The sequence below is a fragment of the Vipera berus genome, assembly GCF_964194415.1.
Source record: "Vipera berus genome assembly, chromosome: 7".
Taxonomy (NCBI): domain Eukaryota; kingdom Metazoa; phylum Chordata; class Lepidosauria; order Squamata; family Viperidae; genus Vipera; species Vipera berus.
Genome location: NC_138209.1, coordinates 13732948 through 13760641, shown reverse-complemented (window position 1 = coordinate 13760641; position 27694 = coordinate 13732948). Strand labels below are relative to the sequence as shown.

General features: G+C 40.2%; 1 protein-coding gene across 1 annotated transcript; it reads left to right on the top strand.

The window, feature by feature from the left end:
* Positions 1 to 31: 31 nt before the first annotated feature.
* LOC308671235 (broad substrate specificity ATP-binding cassette transporter ABCG2-like) lies at positions 32 to 27684 on the top strand (the record flags this gene model as incomplete). The annotated part of the gene is made up of 14 exons (XM_081333335.1): positions 32 to 84; positions 521 to 635; positions 1534 to 1686; positions 3207 to 3364; positions 4262 to 4413; positions 7285 to 7389; positions 10222 to 10463; positions 15351 to 15433; positions 16469 to 16558; positions 17602 to 17726; positions 18482 to 18636; positions 20755 to 20844; positions 25785 to 25879; positions 26544 to 27684. The coding sequence occupies 14 exons, from the start codon at positions 32 to 34 to the stop codon at positions 26689 to 26691; spliced, it is 1764 nt and encodes a 587-aa protein (XP_081189461.1). The 3' UTR covers positions 26692 to 27684.
* Between the last annotated feature and the right edge of the window lie 10 nt (positions 27685 to 27694).

Below are 27694 nucleotides of genomic sequence, written 5' to 3'. Positions count from 1 at the left end.
TAACAAACTAATTTTATTTTGTAGTGGTGCCATGAAACCTGGTCTTAATGCAATTTTAGGACCCACTGGCTGTGGCAAATCTTCGTAAGTATTAAAATAATGACACAAAAGCCCTATTTTATAATCCAATTAAATGCATATTGCCCTCAGGTGGTTTGGAGAATAGGTTGACCCCCTCTTCTTTTTGGGAGCCCCTCAAATAATGGAACACTGTCATGTCACCCCTAATCCTTCTTTTCATTAAACTAGCATACTTAATTCCTGCAACTGTTCTTCATAAGTTTTAGAGTTTCAGTACAGGTTTGAATTTTACAAGACTTTTGAATGCTTGCATTCTTTAACAGTTTAAACAACTTTGTATTTCTCTGGCTTATGTAGCTGTTTTGAAAGCACCTGTTTCTCTTGTGTGTGCATGCACAGATAAATTATGATTTTGAACGATTGTAAAGCTGCAGTTGATGTGTTCCTGAAATGTAGATCTCAGTAGTTTCAATTGAAATGGGTTTTATTTTTCTTTTAGGCTATTGGACATTTTATCTACAAGGAAAGACCCCAAAGGGCTGTCTGGGGATATTTTATTAGATGGCATGGGCTTGCCAACACATTTTAAATGTATGTCTGGATATGTAGTACAGGTAAGCCTTTTGTTGCTATGTATAACCCACATATTTTATTTTCCACCCAGGGGAAAGTATAGAATTTCTCAGTGACTCCTGTTTATTTATGATAAATTGGCCAAATAGAATGGTTTGTGTCAGGAACACATTCCAATATCTTCTGTGCTTATATTGCATAATTTAATGTAGAATATTGTAAAAAATTTTTTTTACAAAAATATACACATGCTGAACGTCTAGACAGGAAGAGGAAATTAAATCTAAAAGAATGTTCAGGGGCTGTAAAACCAGAAATGAATACAGGTAATCCTCAACTTACAATAGTTCGTTTAGTGACTGTTTAAATTACAGTGGCACTGAAAAAATGACTTATGACTGTTTTTCACACTTACAAGCGTTGTAGCATCCCCATGGTCACGTGATCAAATCCACACACTTGGAAACTGGCTCATATTTACGACGGCTGCAGTGTCCCAAGAATGTTTTTTTTTTGCGATCTTCTGACAAGCAAAGTTAACGGGGCAAATAGATTAATTTAACAATGGTGTTACTAATTTCACAACTGCAGTGGTTCACTTAACGACTGTGGCAAGAAGGGCCATAAAATGGGACAAAATTAATGTAACAACTGTCTTACTTAGCAACAGAAATTTTGGGCTCAATTGTGGTTGTAAGTCGAGGTCTACCTAGGTGGGGAGGTGGAAGTTTTGGAAAATCCTATATATAGTGTGATGTCATAAAATAAAATCTAGCTCATTTTTGAGAGGTTTTTAAAGGAACGTAGACGTAGAACATAAATATAATTCTGTGAATGCTCAATACACTCTCTTAAGTGTCTAATAATGATTGTACAATAGCGGTCTTAGCAAGTCTAATGTTCAAATGAAAATATCTAATTGTTTCTTTAATCTCTAAGGATGACATAGTGATGGGGACCTTGACAGTCAGAGAAAATTTAATGTTTTCAGCAGCCCTTCGGCTACCTTTATCTACGACCAAATATGAAAAGAAGGAGAGGGTTGAACAGGTTCTCAAGGAATTGGATTTGGCTAAAGTTGCAGATACTAAGGTAGCTATACATGCATTAGTATAGTTTTTAATCCCATGCAATACCAACATTTAGTGTTGTAAATAGTTGTGTCAATAAAGAACGGTACGAAACCACCATCTTCAAAGAGTGCTTTTGTTTCTGGAATCCAAAAAAGTATGTCTGGGGTTGCATGTAAGCTGCAGATTGGTGTTTGCCCACCTTTCATCTAATCCGAAAATGAGAGAAAGTTTAGTCTATTACTATTACTCTATTTTGCAAGAACAATGATGCTTGAGTGTCATAGGAACTGCCGTTGGGGCTGTGCTGAGCTTGTAGAAAGCATCCAGTCTGCAGTTGTTGTATGACTTAGTTTAACATAATATAGCTGAAGGGCCTGCAAAAATGAGGAAATGGTGGGTCATCTCATCTGCATTGCTTCCCTTCTTGGATCCATGTGAAAATAGCGCGGGCTGACAGTGTTTAGTGGCGAAACTGGACTTAACTAGTTAAAATCCAGGAAATAGGTTAAATGAGAATGAAACAGGGCAGGAGATTAGGGGATGGGATGCAAATGAACCCTTTGTTGGAGAGATCTCTGTTGACCTGAGGGAAAAGAACATGAAAGAGAAGGATGGGGGCAGTGAATGCAAGCAGAGCAACAGAAATGGCGTTGTACAGAGACGGGGCTGCTGAACTGGGCTAGAGAGAAGAAAGAGAAGGAGGCAGGAAAATAATCAGCTGCCTGGAAAACAGGTGGTAGATGAGCGCTGGGGAAAGAGAGAGAAGCAACTTTACCAGTCTCCCTTTTTTTTAAATAAAGGGGTACTTTGAGACTGGACACCCTCAGTGTAGACACTAATCTGTGAGGGAAGATTTGCTCAAGGTGGCCATTTTGTGAGTGCCTCAAGGACATGCAGGTTCTTAAAATTCCAAAAAGGTTGCCTATCTTTATGCGAGGTCTTAGGTTGCAGGGTTCTGATAGATCTTTCTGGCAACTAAGGGTCAAGTGAACTCCATATAAATGGGCATTCTTTCACCAATGCATGAGGACAGGTGGCTTAAGATGACCATCTGAGACCCCTTAATGCAGGGGTGGGCAATTAATTTTCCCACCTGAGAAACTGGGGCAGTTCTGGAAGGCCAAACCAATAGGGTTCTGAAGACGCATCGGCACGCACACCCACACACATATGTAAATTGTAAAAAAAAAAAGCAGTTGCCTTCAAAATAAAAGCAACGCAATTGTATTGCATGCATGGTGTACACTTATTTACATTTGACTTCTAATTTCTAGACTGATCTCATGCAGGCCGGACAGGGACTATCAAAAGGCTGGATATGGCCTGGGGTCCATAACTTGCCCAGGTCTGCCTTAATGTATGCTGCCTTTCCAGTCCCCCCCATATTCTTTCAATGATGTGCCATTTGATAAACTCAGCTGTTATCAGGAGAAGACATGGTTAAAGTATTCTATGCTGAAATAATTTTTTTCTTCCATACTGTTCATGAAATGTTACAGTTCCAAGAAGTTTATTTTGCCATTTCATTTGCTGCACCAGGTTGGCACCTATTTCACTCGCGGAGTTTCAGGGGGGGAAAGGAAAAGGACCAGCATTGGATTAGAACTCATTACTAACCCCAGAGTGTTGTTCTTAGATGAACCAACCACGGGATTGGATGCTAGCACAGCCAACGCTGTCCTTCTGCTCTTAAAAAGGTAATCTGTGCCACGGGTAATGCTCAACTTACAGCCATTCATTTAGCGACCTTTTGAAGTTCCAATGGCACTGGAAAAAAGTGACTTACAACCAGTCCTCTCCCTTACGACCACGGCAGACATTTGCTTAATAAAATCGGAAAAAAATTGTAAAACAGGCTGCCACCCATTTAACAATTGCCTGGCTTAGCAATAGAAATGTCAGGCTCAATCGTGCTGGGCTGAGGACCACCTGTGCTTTTGTCATTCTGGTGGCCAGGAGAACCTTCTTCGTCATGTGTTATTAATTCATTTCATATGTCTTGTACAACCCTGATGGCGCAGTGGTTAGAATGTAGTATCGCAAGGGAAGCTCTAGTCCAGGGGTAGGCAACCTTGGCTCTTTTATGACTCGTGGACTTCAACACCCAGAATTCCTGAGCTAGCTATGCTGGCTCAGGAATTCTGGGAGTTGAAGTCCACGAGTCATAAAAGAGCCAAGGTTACCTATCCCTGGCTCTAGGCCCACAGCCTAGAGTTCGATCTTGGCCAGATGAAGGTTGACTCAGCCTTCCAGCCTTCTGAGGTCAGTAAAATGAGGATCCAGATTGTTGGGGGTCAGTATGCTGACATTTGTAAACCTCTCAGAGAGTACTGTGAGAGAACTATGAAGCAGTATATAAGTCTCAAGTGCTATTGCTACAGCTCTGGCTAAGACAGAACTGGGCTAAAGCAGGTGGCTTTGGCTTGAGCAGGGGTAGGGCTACAGGACCCTCAGCAATTTTCGACTGTGATAGCAACATTCAAGAGTCTGATCCATTTTCTCATTTCAAGCTGCATGTATTGTACTTTGATGCACAGCAATTAAAAGCAAAGAGTTCTTACGTGAGGTAATGGTCTTCCCTTTGTTGCACCCAGGATGTCACTGCAAGGAAAGACAATCATTTTTTCAATCCATCAGCCCCGCTACTCTATTTTCAAGTTGTTTGACAGCCTGACACTACTTGCCTCTGGAAGGCTATTGTATCACGGGCCAGCTGACAATGCTCTTCCCTATTTCAAAAGCCTTGGTGAGTTTTTATGGGCTGTGCCCATTCTTACCCAATTTGATTAGCCCTCTGCCTTTCTATTTGGGGAGTAAACATTCCAGTAAAAAATGTGAAAGGTATCATTTAATTTTTTTAAAAAAAAAACCCAGTTAAAATCAGTGGTGTACAAGGGTTTCCTAAAAGGAGAGAAAGTGGAGCTGAACACAAGGCAATGTATTCTATCACTTGGGAGCTGTTACAGGTACAAATTATGGATGTGCCTTGGGAATATTATGGACAGTAGGAAATAGGTTTTGAGCAACGGTTAGTGAAAAAAAAAGATTCATTTAAGGAAATGCAATGCAGAGGTAAGCAAAGCCTGGCACCTAGTTATCTACCGTGTTTCTCCAAAAACAAGACCTATCCCGAAAATAAGCCCTAGCTTGATTTTTACGCATGGGCCTAATGTAAACCCTACTTCCAAAATAAGCCACGCCCACTCCATCCCACCATCTGGGAAATGGAGGCCAGGCCCCGATGCACGCATCATCCCGGAGCTCCATTCTGGGCTGCAGAGGCCTTTCCTGAAGGTCTTTGCCAGTGAAACGAAGGCCGGGTCGCGATGCGCGTGTCATCCCGGAGCTCCATTCTGGCTGCAGGGGCCTTTTCTGATGGCCTCTGCCAACGAAATGGAGGCCGGGGGCAATACTTGTGAGTGGTGACGAGTGGCCGCAGAAGAAGTGGGCCAGTGGCAGCCATGCGGGCTCCTTCTGGATGGGGCTGTCGGTGCCGCCGCCATGAGGCGAGACAGCAGAAAAGTCATCCCCCGAAAATAAGACCTAATGTCTCTTTTAGAGGCAAAAAAAAGACTGGGTCTTATTTTCGGGGAAACACAGTATATCTGATTTGGAGGAAAGTCTAATAAAATGGAGCTTTGCTTATGTCTGTAACTGTATCTTCCCCCCTTTTCCCCTCCCAAAAAGTCTCTGTAGCCTGATCCTGTTTGCGCTTTTGTGAAGTGTTGAAGATCTTGCTTTTTCTGCAGACTTGGAGGGTGTCTGTCTGTGTATGTGTGTTTTTGTGTTTGTGTGGTAGGTAGTTTGGTAGGCAGATAAATAGATAGGATGGGGTGGATGGCTTGAAGTACCTCCTTGGTGTTCTGATTGTTTTCATAACAGGTTGTATTTTTCCCCCAGAATGGATATTTGGCAAATGTCTCTGTTGTAATTTTTTTTGTATATACTTTTTAAATTGCTGTTTTAAGGCTAATCATTCTACTTTGTCAACTGGCTTGAGTTGTGATAGACATTGGGTTAGCTTATAAATTGGATGAAATAAGTTGAAAGGAAATATAATATAAAATAAAAAGCGTTCCATATGTTTGTGCCTGGGAAGAAAAGCAGAAGGAAATAATCTGAGTTTAAAAATCTTTTGGAGCTAGGATTTCTAGCCTATATGCCCCATGGACCTTTTGAGAGTCTGATAAAACATGCAGATCCCTTTTCAGAATGAATGAATGAATGAATGAATGAATGAATGAATGAATGAATGAATGAATGAATGAATGAATGAATGAATGGTTTAAATGCAACCCCGCCCCAAAATACACTGTTCTAGACATAGATCGTGTATTGCAAAGGAAACCAATATTTGAAAAAGGACCTCAGAAAGCTGGAGTAATTCAGCATTAAACAGTTCATATAGAATAGAAAAAAACTATTAAGCCCTGGCAAACAGTTGGCCTCTGGTACAGCCTTTTGACTTAGTTTTAATATATTCCAGATATGTTGCGATAGATAGGAATTATTAAACCTCACTCTCTGGAGAAAAATCAGTGCTCTCAGAATGAATATTATTCCTAGATATATGTTTATATTCTGAGGTGTTTTCCCATTTATATATCTGGAAAAATATTTTCAGAAAATATATTTTTTAGAAAATTTCTGTGGGGTTCTTCAATTAGGACAATATATTTAGAGAATATGCAGTTCCTAATTAATGAGGGAGGGAGGAGTTGCTTTTCGGAATCTGGAGTTACCGTACATCATCATTTATTTAGTTTATTATTTTATTGTATTGCGTTTATTTATATTTTGTATTTCTGGACCATCCCTCTCCCACATACTTATATATCAAGAAGCCAACAGTTGGATTTAATTTTCCTACTTGCGCAACTTAAGAATATAGATACAAGGTAGTCTTTGATTTACAATAGTTTATTTAGTGACTGTTCAAAGTTGCAGTGACACTGAAAAAAGCAACTTATGACTGTTTTTCACACTTAAGACCGTTGCAACATCCGTACAATCATGTGATCAAAATTCAGGCCTGGGGTCATGTAATTACATTTTGCAACCTACTGACAAGCAAAGTTAATGGGGAAACCAGATTCATTTAACAATCACCGTACCAACTTAACAATGAGGCAAAATTCACTTGTTTCACTTTGCAACAGAAATTTTGGGTTCAATTTTAGTTGTAACTCGAGGACTACCTGTATAGCACCTTTGATGGGATGGGCAATATTAAAATCTAAATGTACTAAAACTCTGGTATCTCTGAAAACCATTACGTCAGTTAGAATGTTATGGTTTGTAATATCTAATAAAAAAAGGATTGGTCTGTTATTCCCATGCCAAATTAACTTTATGGAGAAATCCAGCTTTGAATATTGGGGGAAAAGATGGTGATGTGTTCCAGATATTGTGCATCAGTTTAACAATTTGGCTGCTGGTTTTTTGTTGTTTTTTTTGGTCAGTACGCTTTTTGGTCATCCCTCATAAAGTATGATGAAGTAGCCAAATTGGATGTAACTAAAAAAAAACCCACTCCAAGTTGTAATTGCTTTATGAGTTTTCATTACGACTGTTGTGGTAACAAATATATTTTTTTTTTAAAAAAAATTCCTTGCAGGTTTTGTCTGTGAACCATACAACAACCCTGCTGATTTTTTCCTGGATATCATCAATGGGGATTCCTCGGCGGTTGCAATGAGTAAAATGACAATTCACACTGCAGGTATAAATGGCCAAGCTTTTCAGATATTCTGCGGAAGAAATCGGGCATCTGTGCGACGAGCTTGTGGGTGATTGCTTCAGAAAAAGAAGTTAGCTCAATAGCCCTCCAAGGCTCTCCTCTCTTTCCTATACTTCAGCTCCAAAATATCCCACACAAATTGATGAAAGGCAAGGAAGGAATGAAAATGTTATAAATAAAACATATTTATACAATTCATTTGTAAGGATACAAGCAAGCCTTGCTCAATGACTGGTTGCTTAGCAACCATTCGAAGTTACAACAGACACCCCCCCCCCAAAAAAAACAAGGTACTTAAACAATTTGGATTTGAAATTTTGAGGGCTAGCCCACCCTCCCTCCCCACAGTCACATGATTGCATTTTGGGTGCTTGGCCGTCCACAATTACGGCCATTTGTAGCAAGCTGCACAGTCGCCACGTGACTGTAATTTACAATACTTTTTTGCTTTGTTGCCAGAAATTGGCTTTTATTTCTGGTTTCCAGCAAAAAAGCACCCAGTGTGGACAATAGGTTAGGATTAGGGTTTCGTTCCCAACCATCATGTTTGCTTAATGACCACCGCAAAATGAGTCATAAAATCAGGTTGGTTGTGTGATGACTCGTTTAACAATTGGCTTTACTTACTAATTTCAGGTTCACTTACAGCTGAATGTCAATGACTACCTGTACACCCCCGTAGATAGGGCTCGCAACTTGGGAGTCCTCCTAGATTCACAGCTCACCCTGGAAGACCATATAGGAGCTGTGACTAGGGGGGCTTTCGCCCAGGTTCACCTGGTGCGCCAGTTGCGGCCCTATCTAAGCCGGGATGATCTATGCATGGTCACTCATGCGCTCGTGACCTCTCGACTTGACTACTGCAACGCTCTCTACATGGGGCTGCCCTTGAGGACCACCCGGAAGCTCCAACTGGTACAGAATGCAGCCGCGAGAGTTGTGTTGGGAGTCTCCCGATACTCCCACGTTACACCTCTGCTCCGTGAGCTGCATTGGTTACCAGTTGCCTTCCGGGTGAGATTCAAGGTACTAGTAATGGTATTCAAAGCCCTACATGGCAGGGGTCCGGAGTACCTGAGGGAACACCTGCTGCCGGCATCGACTTCCCTCCGCCCTGTGCGTTCCCACAGAGAGGGCCTCCTTAGGGTGCCTCCGGTCAGAGAATGTCGACTGGTGGCCCCCAGGGGGAGATCCTTCTCTGTGGGCGCCCCGGAGCTATGGAATCAGCTCCCGGTTGAGCTCCAGACGGCGCCCGACCTTCGCTCCTTTCGCCGCGAGCTAAAAACATACTTTTTTGAACAAGCTGGCCTGGCCTGATGAGGGGATCGGGGGGTGGGTTTGCTATTGCTATTTATTAGGTTTTAAATATCTATTTTAGTATGTGGGCATTTATTTAATTTAGTTTTAACTTTTGTAATTTGTATTTTTATTCTTGCCCTGTTCACCGCCCTGAGTCCTGCGGGAGAAGGGCGGTATAGAAATATTAAATAAATAAATAAATAAATACACACACACACACACACACACACTGATTCATTCATTCATTCATTCATTCATTCATTCATTCATTCATTCATTCATTCATTCATGGTTATCACCCAGTTCTTGTTTAAATTATTTTGCATTCCCTTGTATCATTTATTTCAGTGTTTTTCAAAATTGGCAACGTTAAGATGTGTGGACTTAATGCTGACTTAATACTGACTGAGAATTGAAATCCACACGTCTTAAAATTGGCAAGTTTCGAAAACACTGATGTCTTTCAATAAAAAAATGATTCAAGAGAGTTTGAACATGTGTGTATATATACATGCGCACATAGATACCTACATACAGATACATATACAGATTTATTTGTAATTCCAGTCTGAGGAGAGACTGACTTGAACACTGAAGAAAAACACACAGGGCACGTCTTTTCTGCGTTCCCTCATAGGCTGTTTTAAGATTCCCCCCCCCCAAAAAAAGGGCTATTTAAAACTCAATGAAGAACTGCAAAATCACATGAAACTGGAATTATGGTGGAGCTCAACAGCTGCTCACTAGTGGAAGAGCTGCTTTTTGCAAAGCACAGATAGGACCTAGAACACAGGTGTCAAACTCGATCATGTCACGTGACACAGGGTGGTGTATCGTGACTTTTTTTTTGCCTTTGTGGAGCCGGGTGGGCATGGCCTGCATGTGACGCATCTGGCCCACAGGCTGCCAGTTTGACACCCCTGTTCTGTACCAGCCTGCTACCGGCCCTGCAGAAAAGGCAACCCCTTTACAAACGGCAAGAGGCTGGAATTACATCTGCCAAATTTATTACTACAAAAACAAACAAGACACGAACCAAGATACAGGAGCTTTGAAACACTATCTGAGCGGTTGCTTTCAGCAAACCAGCCCTCCCCACACATTCCCTTTATAAAGAGTTCAGGGCGTGGCTTCTCTCCTTCCGAGAAGCCCAATTGCCTTCCTCTGTTTACTCCTACTTGACTGCCTCCTGCGTCGGGTGTCCTTGAACAGGGCCAGCTGTGGGTCATCTTCATCCACACTGTCAGGCTCACACAGCTGGGTCTCCATGGTGACCAAGTGGGAGGGGCCTGCCTGAGGGCTATCATCAGCAAGATCTTCAACCCCCTCAGCAAGGTCTTCAACACCCCCCTCCTCCTCTGAGTCGTCCGACCCAACTGCCGAACCCACAGGCTGACCCTGAATCACAACAACCCCTGAGTCCTAGAACATAATAAGCTATGATTCAATTGACCTGTATGTCTCTCATTTTATTTGAAACACACTAATTTGGCTTTTCCCTTGTCCTTCAAACAGTTCTTGAGGCAACTGAGAGAGAGCAGGAGACGATTGCTCTAACATTAGCAGTACAGTTTTCCAAATGCAGTTACTACAAAAAAATACTCGAAGAGCTGGAGGCAATGTGTAAAGATCAGAAAATACAGGGAACAACAATTAAAGGAGTTCCATATTCCACTCCTTTTCTTCATCAACTCAAGTGGCTGTCCAGGCGCACCTTTAAAAATTTGATAGGCAATCCACAAAATTCCACAGCGCAGGTAAACAAAGTGACCACCACCACCACCACCACCTCCTCCTCCTCCTCCTTGATATATTATGAAATAAACTGTTTATATCATTTAAGTGGTTTTTGAAATAGCTAATTTGTGTCAGATCTAAAATTACTGCATTTAAGCTTATTTGAGGGATACAAATGTGAGTCCTTAGAATCCTTGGTGCTCTCTTGGCTTGGTTGCTTGCAGACATTTCATTACCCAACTAAAGTAATTATAAATCATGAAGAAGTCTGGGAATGATGTTGCAAAATAAAATCAAACCATGGCTTCCTTCTCTAGTCATCTATTGGTTAATGAAACCACCTTCAAGCATTAATATATCCTATTTAGGAATTAATAGAATCAGCTTAATAGGATATATTAATGAGATAAATCCTCTGATCAGTGCTTGATAATGTTTCCCAAATGTACTAGAAGGAAACTTTAATGGTTGTAATAGGTGCTCACATGCAGAGATTAAAAAAATTCAGATGGTGTCTGGGACAGTGTTCAAAACATCACATCCATCACCATCCATCACCAAAATGGAGCAGGGCTTTGATAGCAGGATTGTGGCTGCCATCTTAATATTTTTGACAACCACTCCACATGCAGTGTACACTTTTGGATTGTAACTAGTGTCAAACTGAAGTGTATTTTGTGATTTAGATGCAGCCTTAAATGTTTGAGGGCAAGACTAGATAAAAACAGGCTAAGATATCATTTAACAGATTCCTTGTTGTTCAGTGGTTGGTTAGGATTCACCATCAGTCAATTGCAAAAGGCAGCTTTACTTGGAACCAGCTTATATATTGTTAGGGTTCTTTGTAATCCACCCAATGTGTTCTGGTTATTAGGTGGACTAGAATTAGAATTAAATAAAAATAAATGACATAAGCCTTTCCTTCGCTCGTTTCGCCGGGACCTGAAAACTTGGTTATTTGAACTTTCTGGCCTGGACTGAGGGGGTTTTAATTTAATTTTAAATTTTAATTTGTTTTAATTGTGGGCTAGTCTTTTTTTTATTTAAAAAGTTTTACAGTACATTTTAACTTTATCAATCCCCCCCTCCCCCACCCCTATCTAACCCTCCCTATCCCTCTCCCCCATTCCCCCCTCCCCCCCCCGACTTCCCAGAGCTAAATACAGGGTATAAAAACAAAAAACAAACATAAGCATCCATATGCTATCTACAATAAACTATTAATTCTATCACCCTCTAGCTCATATAAAATGATTACAAACAATATTAATATTACGGATAAGAAAAATAAGAAGAAAAACAGAAGAAGGAGCTTTACTCAAATACAAAATAAAATTTCTTAGTCCCATATTATCATATTAATTTTTAAAAGAAAAAAACTTTCATCTACTATTTACCTCTAATTTCTAAACAAATTCTCAATTACGCGCCAAAAGCGCCTATCTCTATTAACCTTATTAATCTCCCACCAAACTGAACTATGATCAAAAATAGTTCTTGCATATATCACACCAAATGTCTCACAATTCCAGATCATCCTTGAATTCAAATAAAAAGAAAATTTAGGCAATCTAGCATAACTCATAACACACTTAAAAAAAAAAGTTTTTTTCCCTTTTTTTTTCCTAAAATTTTTTATAATCCAATTAAGTACCCTTTATGTATAGTAAGTTAAAAAAAGTCAACTTATTGTTAATTAGGAGCTTGCGTACCCAATCTTAAATTCAGAAAATACTTTTGATCCATAACCCTAATATACATTTCTTGCAACCAAAAACATCAGTCTTAAATTGTTTTAAATATTGAAAGACTTTCTTTCTCCTCTATGATGAATTTAATCCACTGAGATTCTAAATTAGAGATTTAGTCACCAATCTTGATGCCCCAAAGCTTTTGGAGCATGTCTGAAATGGCCCTTGTGACTTCTTTAGACCACGCCCCTTCCACAGCTTCACTGTAAGTACGCTTTGGAGATTCCATAACTTTCTGCTGGTCTTGCTCTTGCTCTCGTCTCGCTCGTCTTAAGGCGGCACGCGACATCCTCTGCTCTCCAACAGCAACCGATGAAACTGTAACTTGATCCCCTCCAACACCATTCTCCTCTGTCTGTCCATCTGCAACATCTTGAGGTTTTCCCTCGCCATATCCTTTTGCAGCTTCCAGAAGTGATAGGGGGGTTGCTTTTAACATGTTGCTATAAAAATCACGTGCCTGGGCCACAGTAGCCAGACGATGTCTTTTACCTTCATGCATCACCACCAGTCCAACTGGAATCTCCCATCTGAACTTGATATCACATTTCTTAAGTTCCTGTGTAAGAAATGCAAAATCTTTCCTTCTCCTTAAAATCTTTGAAGGAATCTCTTTTAAAACCAAAACTTCTTGCTCGGCAACTACCAATTTAGTATCATAAACAGCTTGAATAACTTCATCTCTAATTACTCTCTTTGTAAAATAGACCACCACATCTCTGGGTAACTTCCTCTGTCCTGCAATCCATGAATTTACACGAAAATTTTTATCCATGGGCTAGTCTTAATTTAATTCTATTTTAATTGTATTTATTTGTATTGTTTTAATTCGCCCTGTAAACCGCCCTGAGTCCTTCAGGAATAGGGCGGTATATAAAATCACATACATAAATAAATAAATAAATAAATAAATAAATAAATAAATAAATAAATAAAAATAGGGCGGTATATAAAATCACATAAATAAATAAATAAATAAATAAATAAATAAATAAATAAATAAATAAATAAATAAATAAATAAATAAATAAATAAATAAATAAATAAATAAATAAATAAAAATATCCTGCAACGCTATCTGTGACACCATCAAACATCCACATCTGCCTATCCCAGGTCCTTGGGAAGGACAAAAATGCCAAATCCAGTCTGAACATCTGGCTGACTGCCCGATGAACCATAATAGTAATATATTTACTAGTTGTACATTTAACTTGTTCTCAGGATAGCCTTGAGATCTGATTTCAGGAAGGTGGTTTGGAATTTGTGCAACATGTAGCATGTGTCTCCAACTCATTTAAAGAGTTGCAAAGCAGTGGTACATTCAGCTCCAAAGTTCAATTTTGGAATTGAATATGCAGCACTACATAATGTATAATATTCTTCAATTTTTAACACAATTTTTTAACACAATATTTTAACACAATTTTTAACAATTTTTAATAGCCCTATGAAACAGTATTGTCTCAGATGTAGTGATTGTTGCATATATATCCATTAATCCATTAAATATCCATTAATTTTCTATAACTGACTCGACTTCAGCTTGGTTCTCTTTAGTTGTGGTCTAACATCTTAATGTTAATAAACTAAGGTGGGTCTTTAAACATATGTTAAAATTGGGACATGAATTTGGAAAGACTGAAATTTTGGCGGATTCAAAGGATGTCTTTCAGGTCTTCTGTATGAAAGGCTTTGAATGTTTTCCTTTATATAGCCTCTCTGCCTCTTTTAGTGTGATTTTTGGTTCCAGCTAATGTTCTTGCAAAATTGTCAAGTGGTAAAAAAAAAGTACATAGTAATTGTTAAATTTTCTAGGAAGAAAGGCCATGCAGTTAAAAAGTTTTGTTATGTGTGTGCTGGTCTTATGTGGACCTTATAAATTACTTTCTAAAAATTTGACCTTGTGACAGGAATTGTGATTTTAGGAGATTACAATTTTTCCTCAGCTAAGAGCCCTGACTTTTTTTTTTCTCTCACAATCATTTCTATCTCCCTAACCTCATTACAGATGGATTTTTGAAGGCATTTTTCCAAAAGCCCTTGCATTTCATGGAATTAATCCCTTTTGTTAATCCTCTTAAATGGGTCTAGCTATGATCCTTGTTTCCCACTGTAATTGTTTAGTGGTAGAACGAGTGGAGTGCTGGTATTTTGATCTTTTTTGGCAGTTCTCTTGAGCCTAGGGCCACATTTAAGAGCTTGTCATTTTGATTGAGGCAATCTTTCCTGTCTAACACTTCAGAGCAGCCTGTTACCATCACCTTAGCTGAGATTTTAATTATGTGTGTGTTTATTCTTAAAAATAAAAAGACACCTAATACATTAGATATCTGTTAGTTTGATTATTATAATTGGTGCCTAGGCATATTTATGTAAGGGTAATCCCCATTAACTGAATAGTAATTCTGAGCAGACATTAGAATTACTTGGTTAACACATTCAAGCATAGATAACTTTATTTTTAGTACCCTCATCCCTAAAAACTGCTGCTGTACAATGCTGGCAGTCCATAGAGTTCCCAGACAGGAATTCTGAACTAATGGACATACTGATTAAAATTACAGAAGCTAAAGACTCTAGATCAAATGATTTGTTTGTTAGGCCAAAACCAACCCAACCCAACTCAACCTATTGTAACCCAAGCCAAGCCAAGCCAAGCCAAGCCAAACCACAACTTAGTATGTTTTCAAAACTTGGATAAGTAGTAGTGACTGGATTTACACATATGAAAAATTTGCTTTCATTATGGAATATTGGGTTATAGAAATCCAATCAACTGTATTTTAGTCAATGGACTGTGGCTAAGAGATATGTACCATTGGTCAGCACAATGTAGGATACCTATCTCCCCAGCCAAGACCACCAGGTCTAGGGTACAAAAAATGGAGTTTTCTTTAACTCTTTGATTCCATTTAGTGGCCCACTAGATTTTTTTCAGCTTAGATCACCCTCCCAGTTGTAAAAGCAGGGTGTTTCCTATCCCTATTTTTCCTATCCTTTCCTGATCGTTGGAATGGAATATTTGTCGTATCATTTAAATTGGAGACCTACAGAAAATGGGTATATATTTTTCCTAAGCTCATTAATTTGTCAAAAACATTTAATACCTGTTTCATCCTAACATTGATAATTTGAAGTACCCTTTCTTCCTAGATAGCTATTATCACCGTCATGGGAATAATTACTGGAGCTGTTTTTTCTGGCATTAAAAATGATGCAACTGGAATTCAAAATAGGTTAGTTAATGTAAGAAACATGCTTCTAAACCAAATGCACCTTTCTCAATTAATAGTTTAACTTTTGAGATTAGCAGGGCGTAAAACAATTGTATATATAAAAAAATAATGTTAGTATCACAATCGTCAATATTGTTTTATTTGCATGCTTCTTTGCCTGTAGAGCAGGGAAGAATAATTTCCTAGGAAATAACTTCATTTTGATTACTTGATCAAAGCATTGTGCTTTGTTTTTGTTTTATTTTCAGAAAAATTAGTCAATTTCCACTGGGAGGTCCCTAGGGAGATCAACAGCATCAAAATGGTGGGCATGACTGGGCAATAGAAACTTTTATTCATTTTGATATTTTAGTTATTTTTTTGCAGATGTTTCATTACCAAACTAGGTAATCCCAACAGTTCACCAAGGACCCCAAAGTTCAACCTTGAGCTACAAATATACAAAATACTTCTATTGATATATTATGCTCTTTCATGAGCTTATATTGCATGCCTATAAAGATTCAATCACTGCTAAGCTTGTAAGCCGCCCTGAGTCTTCGGAGAAGGGCAGGATATAAATGAAAAATAAAAAATAAAAAATAAAAAAATAAAAAAAGTTGTATACCCAAGTCCTTGATGCTTCTGGTTTCCTGTAAGTGCATCTATTTCTGATTGGCAGAAGCCACTACATTCAGGGTGTCTCTTATGTCCCCACTATCTGAATTTCAGGAGAGACGGGACTTCCTGGTTGCTGTGTTGTATGAGGCAGTGACCAGCTACTATATTTGGGTTCCAGATGATCTCTAGACAGAAGCAAAGTCTTACGTTTTCTCTATTTTTTTGCTATCATCTAATAGTCATCTGGTAAATTACAACTTATATAACATACAGTATGTATCTCATGTAAAATTCTGTGAATAAAACATGATGATAGAGGCCTCATTTGGAGGCACCCTTGATTTTCTTACATTGTGATCTTATCATGCTCTGTTTCATTAGTGCTTCATATGTGTTTTCCTTTTCTAATTTGAAAATTCTTGGGTTTTCTTGTAGAATTGGTGCTTTGTTCTTTTTGGCAACGAATCAGGTCTTGAACAGTATTACAACCGTTGAACTTTTTATCACAGAAAAAAGGATATTTATGTAGGTAAATCTGCATGGAATGGAACATCAAGTTTTTTCTTACAATTAATAATTGCACTTGTTTACTCTTTAGTTAATCATTTGTTGGTTTCTTTTCTGACCTACAGTTTTCACCAAACTATAGTCAATCTCCTCCCCCCCCCACACACACACCCATCTAGTGGAAAAGCTGCCATGTAGGACTTTAAAGGTCACATCCAACACCTTGATTTGGACTTGGAAGCAAACTGGCACCCAGTGCAGCTTGCGTAGCAAAGCTGTTACATGCTCCATTCTTTTGATGCCCAAGGTTGTCCAGATAGCCACACTCTGTACAAGCTGAAGTTTCCAGATACTTTTCAATGGTAGCTCCATGTATATAGCACATTACAACAACCAGGGGTAAGGCAACCTTGGCTCATTATGACTCATGGACTTCAACTCCCAGAATTCCTGAGTCAGCATAGCATAGTCATAAAGTCATAAAAGTCCATGAGTCATAAAAGAGCCAAGTTTGCCTACCCCTGCAATAGACCAAATGGGAGATGACCAGGGCATAAATAACCGGTCGGAGCGCCTCGCTATCCAGGAAAGAGGATAGCTGGAACTCAAGTTGAGCAAAACCCTTCCTAGCCAAGGCCGCCACCTGCTGTTCGAGCAGGAGATGTGAATCCCGGAGGAACCCCAGATTACTCACTGGGCCGGTCTGGAGTAGAGCAACCCCATCCAAGAACAAAGATGATAAACTCCTAGAGGCAGAAGGGCCCACCCACAGCTCCTCGATCTTACCGGGGTTCAGCTGAAATTGTTGTTCCTCATCCAGGCTCCCACAGTCTCCTGGCACCACAAAAGTACATCCATGGTATCACTCACTTCACCCAGGGTGATGAAGAGATCTAAATGGTGAATACAAAATGTAGCTAAAAAGACTATTTAATGTTTAACTGAACATTTAAGATAACTGAAGAAAATCCAGTAAATTCCCAACCTGAAACCCATTGCATGCATTTATTTGACTGTTCCAGGTTTAAGTATGGATATATGTGTTGTTTTTTTTCTTGCAGACATGAATATATAAGTGGCTACTATAGAGTGTCCGCATATTTCTTCTCAAAAATAATAGCTGACATGTTGCCCATGAGGACTTTGCCAGGCATCATCCTCACCAGCTTGAATTATTTCACAATAGGCAAGTAAATTCAGTCCTACACCCTTTTTGTGGTACAGAGAAATCATATAGATTTAGGCTGCTATATCTGGGCTGCAAAAATCCACCCACTAAGGGGTATCAGAAGGATATAGAAAATTCCAACTCTTGCTGCCCTTTTAGGATTGTCTGAATGCTTTGCAACTCAAATATGGAAGCCTTAATAAAATTATTTTCAACTGACTTGTCCACACAAAATACAAGCAACAGGACAATAGCAAATAAAAGCAAATTCTGATACATGGCGGTGAGCACTGATTGCATTTAGCGGGACTTCCTTCTAAGTGGACATGCAGAAGGTTGATTGCATGGCTGAAGTACAGGTGGTCCTCGTCTTGCGACCATAACTGAGCCCAAAATCTCTGTGGCTAAGCAAGACAGTTAAGTGAATTTTGCCCCATTTTACAACTTTTCTTACACAATGAGTCACAGCAGTTAAGTCAGTAACCCAGTTGGTAAGTGAATCTGGCTTCCCCACTGACTGTGCTTGTCAGAAGGTTGTAAAAACAGGACATTGCAACCCTCATAAATACAAGCTAGTTGCCAAACACCCAAATTTCGTTCACATGACTCTGCGGATGCTGCAATGATCATGAAGTGTGAAAAATGGCCATGAGTCACTTTTTTCCAATGCCATTATAATTTGGAACCTGTATACGACTCTGTTAAGGTTGATACTAAGTGTGTATGTGGATTGGTATACACCCAGTTTATGTGTATTTATTCGTTCCTTACAGGTTTCAAGCCAGCTTTGGAGTCATTCTTTATCATGATGTTTACTATTATATTAATTGCATATGCCTCTAGTTCTCTTGCTATGGCAGTTGCAACAGGGCAAAACGTCACATCGGTTGCGAACCTCCTCATAAATATTTGCTTTGTATTTATGATTGTGAGTGTTGCCTTTTCATATTTATTTGTTATACGTAGCTAGCCTACCTTTAAAAAGCTAGGATTTGACATTCCCTTCATTGGCTTAAATGCTGGCAATTTCCTCTATGTCAGGGGTGTCAAACTCAATTTCATTGAGGGCCGCATCAGCATTGCGGTTGCCCTCGGGGGGGCAGGGGGGCAAGGCCTACTGGGTGGGTGTGGCTAAAGTGCGTATGGCCTACTGGGTGGGCGTGGCCAGCTCTACATGGTTTGCATCAAGGGTGCCTATGGGGGCCTGGGCAGGAGTGGGACAGATCTGAGGGTCTCTGGCAGGAGGAGGGTCTCTGGGCCAGGGCCAAGGCAGTGGGGGCCGTTCCCTCACTGTTTCCAGGATGGCTTCGCGGGCCACATGAAACCACTTCGCGGGCCGGATCCAGCCCCCAGGCCTTGTGTTTGACATGTCTGCTCTATGTGCAGAATCAGAATCAGAACTGGAAGAATGGATTCCGATGTGTGTTTTATTTGTAATGGTGGTGGGTGTCAGCGCTGGGTCAAACGGTGGTGTAGTCAGGACAGGAATTTAGAAAAGGATCCCTGAGATCCTTTCAACAGGACAAATGTCCATTATAAGAAGAGTAAATTCCCTGTGATCCATTGTGTGTCGTGACATCACTGTCAAAGGACAAATTTGTGGAATGATGTCATCCTTGGCCCCATTGTTCCAGAGGTTTCCCAAAGACCTGGCTTGCCACATTTCAAAATACTTCAACATATTTCTGTTTTAAAGGGGGAGCCTGAAAATATCACTTGAGTTCAGAGCCTAGAAATATATTAGCTGATTTACTGGCCTCAGAAGTGATCCCAGCTAAACCAGTCAACTAAAAAGGTTGACTGACTCTTGTACGCTAGAGAAAAAGCAGGGCTGATGCCTGAAGCTCTTTTGATGTGCCACTCCACACGCTGGCTCCTTCCTTATTAGGAGAGTTATTAGGAGATAATTACTATTTAGTAAAAGGGAGACAGCGTGGTGGCTCAGTGGTTAAGACGCTGGGTTTTTTCGTATGGAACACTAGCAGCCCAGGTTCGAGACCCAAGCTCCACGTGATGGGGTGAGCTCCCGTCCTGGCCCCAGCTCTTGCAAACCTAGCAGCTCGAAAGCATATAAATGCAAGTAAATACTGTAGGTGCTACTTCAGTGGGGAGATAACAGTGCTTTGTGACAGCAGGCTGGCCACATGACCGTGGAAAAGTCTTTGGACAGTGCTGGCTCAGTGGCCTTGAAATGGAGATGAATACCGGTCCAAGTTAATTATGACCTAGGTTAAGTGTTTTGTTCCCCCCACCCCTCAAATATGTGGGCATGAGCTCCCAGAACTCTCTAACCAACTGGATCATTCTCCAGTTTGGCAAAAAGTAGCCAAAGGAAATCTTACACCATATCCTCAGCCCTAAGGAAATCAGGCCAATATAATATGCATGAGATAGTATTCTGAGTAACTTACTTCAGATATGTATATTTGTAACACAGGATAAGTTCATGAATCTGATTAGCTCAATTTAGACTAAATTAACCATAGTCATAAAAGGTTCAGTCTTAAAAGTGTAATAACACACTTCATTGATTTTTCTAGTTTTCTAACCGGGTTATCAACAGGATAGATAACCTGTATACATGAAACTTGACACATATTTTGGCTCTGTCATCCAGTAATTTGGAAGGAAGTCAAGTGATCAGGTGTGATTGGGATCAGAGGCAATAGAGGCAGGATCAGGGATAGCGGATTTCTTTTTGGATTGTTTTCTTACAGGCCAGGGATGAGTGGCTACTGCTACGAATTGGTAGTGCAGAAAGGCCAGTGACTTTCAATTTGCTGGCAAGAGAGAGCTTGTGCGTTTCCAAAGACAATATTCTTTCCAAATAGGCCTACAATATGAATCATAAATAAACGAATTGCAGGAACTTTGTTTCTCAGGAAATGTGAAAGTCACAAATTACCTGTGTACAGTGTATGTGCAGTGGCAATTATTGATGGAAGAACGAATCCTGGATATAAATGTGAAATTATTTATGGAGCCCTGGACAAAATTCTATGCTATAACAGATGTCTCTCACCCCCTCCCCTTTTTTTTCTTGCAGGTTTTTTCTGGTGTGCTGGTAAATCTCACAACCATTACACCTTCGTTATTGTGGCTGGAGTACCTCAGTATCCCTCGCTATGGCCTAAATGTAAATATTATTACTAGTATTATTTGTTAAACTATTTGTAAAACAACTTATCTCCCAGTACTCTCAAGTTGGTAGAACTGACTTGTTTTCCTTGGCACGACTTCATGTGGTCTCTTAGGATTAAAGTGGACATGTTGCTGTTTAGGAATATTCTGAGTTAGGCCATTGTCTTACCTGCTTCCAGGATGTCAGAACATTCAGCAGTTCCCAGAGATTCATGGAGGTTCTGCCATCCCCAAAGAAGTTGGGGTGTGAATTCCAAACATTTTCCCTCCAAAGGTTGTCCTTCTCCATACAGACATGTCCTCTTTTCTATATGCTAGAACAGGGGTGGGGAACTAAGGACCTTTTATGACTTGTGGACTTCAACTCCTAGAATACCTGAACCGGCATGGTGGGCTTAGGAATTCTGGCATTTGAAGTCTATAAAGGCAGCGTAGTTCTCCACCTCTGCACTAAAAGGAGATTCTGTATTTGGTTTAAGGCAGGTTTGGGGAGAATCTGTTCCTTTTTAAAAAGAGAAGTGTGTGTGTGTGTTTCTACAGTCTTGCTTGAACCAAGCCCCCACTTTTCAGAAGCAGCAGTTGCAGAAGTGTTAGAGAACCATTCAAGCACCTTTTCTGTTGTAATGATGCCCTCAACGTGATGTACCGCTGCCTGGAAGCAGTACGAATCTGGATGGGGAAGAACAGGCTCCAGCTCAACCCAGCCAAGACTGAGTGGCTCTACGTACCGGCATCTTGTTTAGTCCAAGAGGTTCCGTTTTTGGTTACGGGAGGAGAGGTGTTACCTCCCATTGATAGGGCACGCAACTTAGGCGTCCTCCTGGATACACGACTCAGTTTTGAAGATCATATAGGAGTTGTGGCCAGGGGGGCATTTGCCCAGGTTCGCCTGGTGCGCCATTGCGCCCCTATCTGGACCGAGATGCTCTACGTACGGTCACTCATGCACTCGTTACCTCCCGTATAGATTACTGTAATGCTCTCTACATGGGGCTGCCCTTGAAGACCACCCGGAGGCTCCAGCTGGTGCAGAATGCGGCCGCGCAGGTTGTGATGGGAGCATCCCGATACTCCCATATTACACCCCTCCTGCGTGAGCTACATTGGTTACCGGTTGTCCTCCGGGTGAGATTTAAGGTGCTGGTTCTTACCTATAAAGCCCTACATGGCTTAGGCCCGGGATATTTGCAGGACCGTCTGCTGCCAGGAACGACCTCCCATCGCCCGGTGCGCTCACACAGGGAGGGCCTCCTCAGGGTGCCGTCGGCAAGACAATGTCGGCTGGCTACCCCCAGGGGGAGGGCCTTCTCTGTGGGAGCGCCGGCCCTGTGGAATCAACTTCCCCTTGAGCTCCGGTCCTTTCGTTGCAGCCTTAAAACATTTCTCTTCCATCAGGCTGACCTGGACTGACGATAGGGATTTTTAAATAGAATATTTTTATCATTTTATCATTGGGGCTTGTTAGTTTAATCTTTTTTAACATTTGTATTATTGTGTTTTATTGTTGTTAGCCACCCTGAGTCCTTCGGGAGATAGGGCGGCATATAAGTCCCAAAAATAAATAAATAAATAAATAAATAATGCTTGTCCTCTTCATTGGCGTCACCACTAGGAGTCAGCCGGCTCGCGCCACTTCGGCAGAACCAAAGCTAATTTTTTTGTTGCCCAGGCCCAGAATGGACTTCCGGAAGCGGCATCCACACAGAGAACCGGTTGTTCACATATTTGAATCCCACCAGTGCCCACATTCTACACATTTGCACAAGAGACTCCTTTGGGGAAAACATTGTTAATCTGCCTGTTATTCTGCTTTTATTCTTTCATTATTCATTGTTATTCTGCCTGCTAAGGAATTCTAACACATCTGCTATAGAACCATTTGAGGGATTGTGGAATATGTTCTGCACTGCATCCATTGTCCAGATAGATATTTTTTGCTCTACTTCTATTGTTTCCTGTGAGTCAGCTGTGTATTCTCCCGTATTACTTACGGGAGCACCTGCTGCCGGCATCAACTTCCCTTTGTCCAGTGCGCTCCCACAGAGAGGGCCTCCTTAGGGTGCCGTCGGTCAAAGAGTGTCGACTGGCGACCTCCAGGGGGAGGGTGTTCTCTGTGGGCGCGCCAGACCTTTGGAACTGCTTACCGGTTGAGCTCCGGATGGCTCCTGACCTTCGCTCCTTCCGCCGTGACCTAAAAACATACTTATTTGAACAAGCCGGCCTAGTCTGATGGGTTTGGGGTATTTTAATATTATTGTATTAATTTTATTGTAATTGGGCTGCATTATTTAATTCTTTTTTAACTTTTGTACACTGTATTTTTACTGTATTTGCCCTGTACACCGCCCTGAGTCCTTCGGGAGAAGGGCGGTATAGAAATTAAATTATTATTATTATTATTATTATTATTATTATTATTATTATTATTATTATTATTATTATTATTATTATTATTATTATTATTATTATTCAAGCAACCTAATCTTTATAATTAAATGAAGGACTTACAGTGGTGAACCAACTGCTTTCATGAAAGCCGTTTAGCAAATGTTCTTCTTCTACAGAGCCAAGTTCAAGGAAGGGCAATCTTTTGAAGTTACAAACTGGAAAAAAAATCTAATAATTGACATCTAGTGGTTCATTTTGAGAACTTGGTGTGATTTCCGCTTTAGAAGAAACAATTCTATCCTACATAAGTAGCTCCTACATAGTGGCAAAAAAAATTAATCTGGATTCATAACACATTATTTAATTATTAATTTATTATGGGCATTGTTTAATTACTTTTTAATAATTTTTAATTTTTGTATCTTGTTTTTATGTATTGCCCTGTTCACCGCCCTGAGTCCTTCGGGAAAAGGGCGGTATATAAATTAAATAAATAAATAAATAAATAAATTAAAAATGTAAGATACCAGAAATCTGGCTTAAGGGTAATCTGCATCTGCACAGCCAACCTGTCCTCTCGCCACTTTACCCCAATTTAAATCTTTTATCAGCCTAGCCCAGGGGTAGGCAACCTCGGCTCTTTTATGTTTATGTTTATTGGACTTATATACCGCCCTTCTCCCGTAGGACTCAGGGCAGTTCACAAGGTATTTAAAATAACAATACAAATTACAAAAGTTAAGAACAATTAAAATAATTAAATTTAGTCCTTGAATAAAATAAAACCCGTTAAACTCCAATTAAAACCCAATTAAAATAAAATTACAATTAAAATTCTCAGTCCTGGCCAGAAAGCTCAAAGAGCCAAGTCTTCAGGTCCCGGCGGAATGAACGAAGGTCAGGGGCAGTCCTGAGCTCTACGGGCAGCTGGTTCCAAAGGGCAGGCGCACCCACAGAGAAGGCCTTCCCCCTGGGTGTTACCCGCCGGCAATCTTTTGCCGGCGGCACTCTGAGAAGGCCCTTCCTGTGGGAGCGCACAGGACGAAGGGAGCTTGATGCCGGCAGCAGGTGTTCCCTCAAATATCCCGGACCCAAGCCATTTTATGACTCATGGACTTCAACTCCCAGAATTCCTGAGTCAGCTATGCTGTATGAATCTGATGAAGCGACTTGTAGCTCACAAAAGCTTATGTCATTTGATACGATTTGGAAATTGGGGAAAAAAATGATTTTTTTTTTGCTACAATAACTAACACGGCTGTCCTCCTCTACACGGGGCTATGATATTGAGATGTGCCAAGGAGCTTGAAAAGTGCACTTCCAGCTCTGTAGTTTTTGAACAGGCAGTGTCTGCGACTACAGGGTGAATATCCAGATGGATCTACCGGTTTTGATGCCCTGTTGCAGTGCCTCTTAAGAGGCTTAGAAAGAGGCATGGATTCACACCACACATTAAAACATCTGGCTTTATTTGGTTTGGCTTTGGTTAGGTTTGCTGTGGGAACCATTCTGGCTTGAAAACCATCGTTTATGGCCTAGTGCAGGGGTAGGCAACCTCGGCTCTTTTATGACTCATGGACTATGAGTCAGCTATGCTGACTCAGGAATTCTGGGAGTTGAAGTCCATGAGTCATAAAAGAGCCGAGGTTGCCTACCCCTGGCCTAGTGTGTTATGTACGTGTACTTCACATTTCTGTTTTCAGTGGGAACTAGAATAGGCAGTGAAGATTTGCATTGCTAGAGTAGAAGTGGGTGAAGCGACACACGAGTCAATTTTTCCTACTGCTAGAGAAAGGGTAACCAGATACAGGTAGTCTTTGACTTAACAACGGTTCATTTAGCGACTGTTCAAAGTTACAACACCACTGGGGAAAAAAATGACAAGACCATTTCTCACTTAGGACCGTTGCAGCATCCCCACGGTCATGTGTTCAAAATTCAGATGCTTGGCAACTGATTCATATTTATGACGGTTGCAGTGTCCCGGGGTGATGTGATCCACTTTTGTGATCTTCTGACAAGCAAGTCAATGGGGAAGCCAGATTCACTTAACAACCATGTTACTAACTTAACTGCAGTGATTCATTTAGCAACTGTACCAAGAAAGGTCATAAAGCAGGGCAAAACTCACTTGAAAACAAATGTCTGTCTTAGCAACAGAAATTTTAGGCTCGTAAGTCGAGGACTACCTATACTACCTACAGGAAATCCTGTGTCTTAGAAACGTGAAGGGGAGCCAGAATCTATTGAAGTGAGTCCTCATCTTATTCTCTATATGTGACTTCTACAGCTCATCCAAAAATTGTTGTCAACTTATACATTTGAGCTGGATACTACATGGGAGAGCACAATAATTGAATTAGAGCAACAACTTAATGGGAGCTCAACATATCCCTACCTATTAAGAATAAAACAAATCTGTTGTTGCTTTAATTTTTAGCAAAGCACTCTCATTTCTGTCATTTTGTTGCCTTTTAGGTCCAACTGCAGGGGAAACCTTTCAGATAATATAAGCAAGTAATTCCATTATCTGTCTGTTTTTCAAAGGCTTTGCAAATCAACGAATTTACTGGACTCAGATTTTGCAATGATACCCCAGAAGGGGTCAACGTAACATGTGTTTCTACTGCTGCATTTACAGTGTAAGCATCTGTCACCTGGCAAATTGTTGGCACCATCTAGAAAAGTACAACAAACAACAGTGCCCAGGTTTCTTTAATTATTACTCCTGCTTTTTTTTTTAATATTCAGGGCTGCACTAGTTAAAAAGATATGGAACTGTTTCCAACTTAACATTGGGAAAGGTGGCTTGCAAAGGGTATTGTAGCAAAAGCACTTTTCCTTAAGGTTGCCGCATCCTTGTGGAGGCTGATGTTTTTGACAGTTGAATCTAAAGGTATATATGCGCCACACTTCTGCTGGGGCTTCCAGAAAAGCAAAGCAAGCACACATGAAAACAACCTGGGAAGCATTCTTATCACGTTTCGTTGTTATTCGCCAAAATTTAAAATTTAAAAATATGATGTTTTTGCCAAAAACTTGCTATTCGTTTCAGGTTTTCAGCCAAAACCTGCCATAGGGAACAATGAGATTCCTTAACGATTGTTCTCTTAATGGATGTGGCCTTCACCTTATGAGTGCTGGGTTTGCTTAATGACGTGAAAAGGGTTCCAAAATTATGGGCTGGCTGTATTATGGTCATAAGCAGAGGACTATCTGTACGAATTTACAGCAATAAATAAATAAAAAAGGTAAAATTAAGAATTGCATTGTTCTAACACAATTTTTTTTAACCCATGTTTGTAGATGCACTGGAGAAGACTATTTGGAAATGCAAGGCATTGGCACAACTGCTTGGGACTTGTGGCAGAATCACGTTGCGCTTATATGTATGACATTGATTTTTCTGACATTTGCATATCTGAAATTGAAATTTCTGAAGAAGTATACTTAGCAAGAGGCTATCCTTATTTAACGCAGCATTGTACTTTTATAATAAACACTTAGTTCTTGTAACATATGGTTATACAGTTCTTTAAATACCTTTCTGATTTATATTTAATGATAATTATGGAATTGCAATTGTTGTACAGCTATTGTCTTCAAACTGAGGCCCAGCTTAAGTATATCGTTTTGCGTGAAAAATAAGAGAACATGAAACCTCTCAAAATTCCATCTGAGGTGTCTATGCTACACCAGCCAGATATCTGATCTCTTGCAGTCCAAAAAATGGACACGGAGGCAAACTGGATGGGAAGATGGTGTCCCCACAGCAGACTTAATTGGCCAATAGGAGCAGGGCAGATCTTGGCTCCTGACTGTATTGTTGGTATCATTAATGAGGCACTACAGAATCTCTGTAGTTAAGATTTATATTGGGAAAGGAAAAATGCCACATAACTGTGAGACAACTGAAGATAATTAGATTGTCTCAACAACAGATAATACCATAAAGATGTGTGTCCCTTAAAATCAGGTATCAAGGTATTAGTGGTAAATGGAATGCAAAGACAAGCCCTATAATAATACTAATTCGTTTTATTCATTGAATTGGGGATGTGCAAAATATTTTGCAGAGTATTCCGATCTTGAAGCCATACCTGTTTTAAGTTTTGTTTTGGGCTCTGAACTTGAAAATAAAACTTTTTTTAAAAAAAAACCCAACATTTTAATTCCTTTGTATTTTGCTGATAGTGAATTTCAGGATGCATTTTAAAATGCAAAGCCTCTACATTGAACTGGGGTGATTAATTCTGTTTTTTGTGTTCAAGCTTTGGTGTGTCTCAAGTGCCTTTTATGATCTGAAGAGTGAAAAATCTCTATTGCTTTAAATGCTCAATGTATTTTGCTTTTTTTTTCCCCTCGTGCAGGGCTAGGTTTCCGTTTAATCTGTTAATTTAGCTCCGGCTGTGATTTAATTCATGATTAAATTTACTTTTTAAATCATGATTTAATTT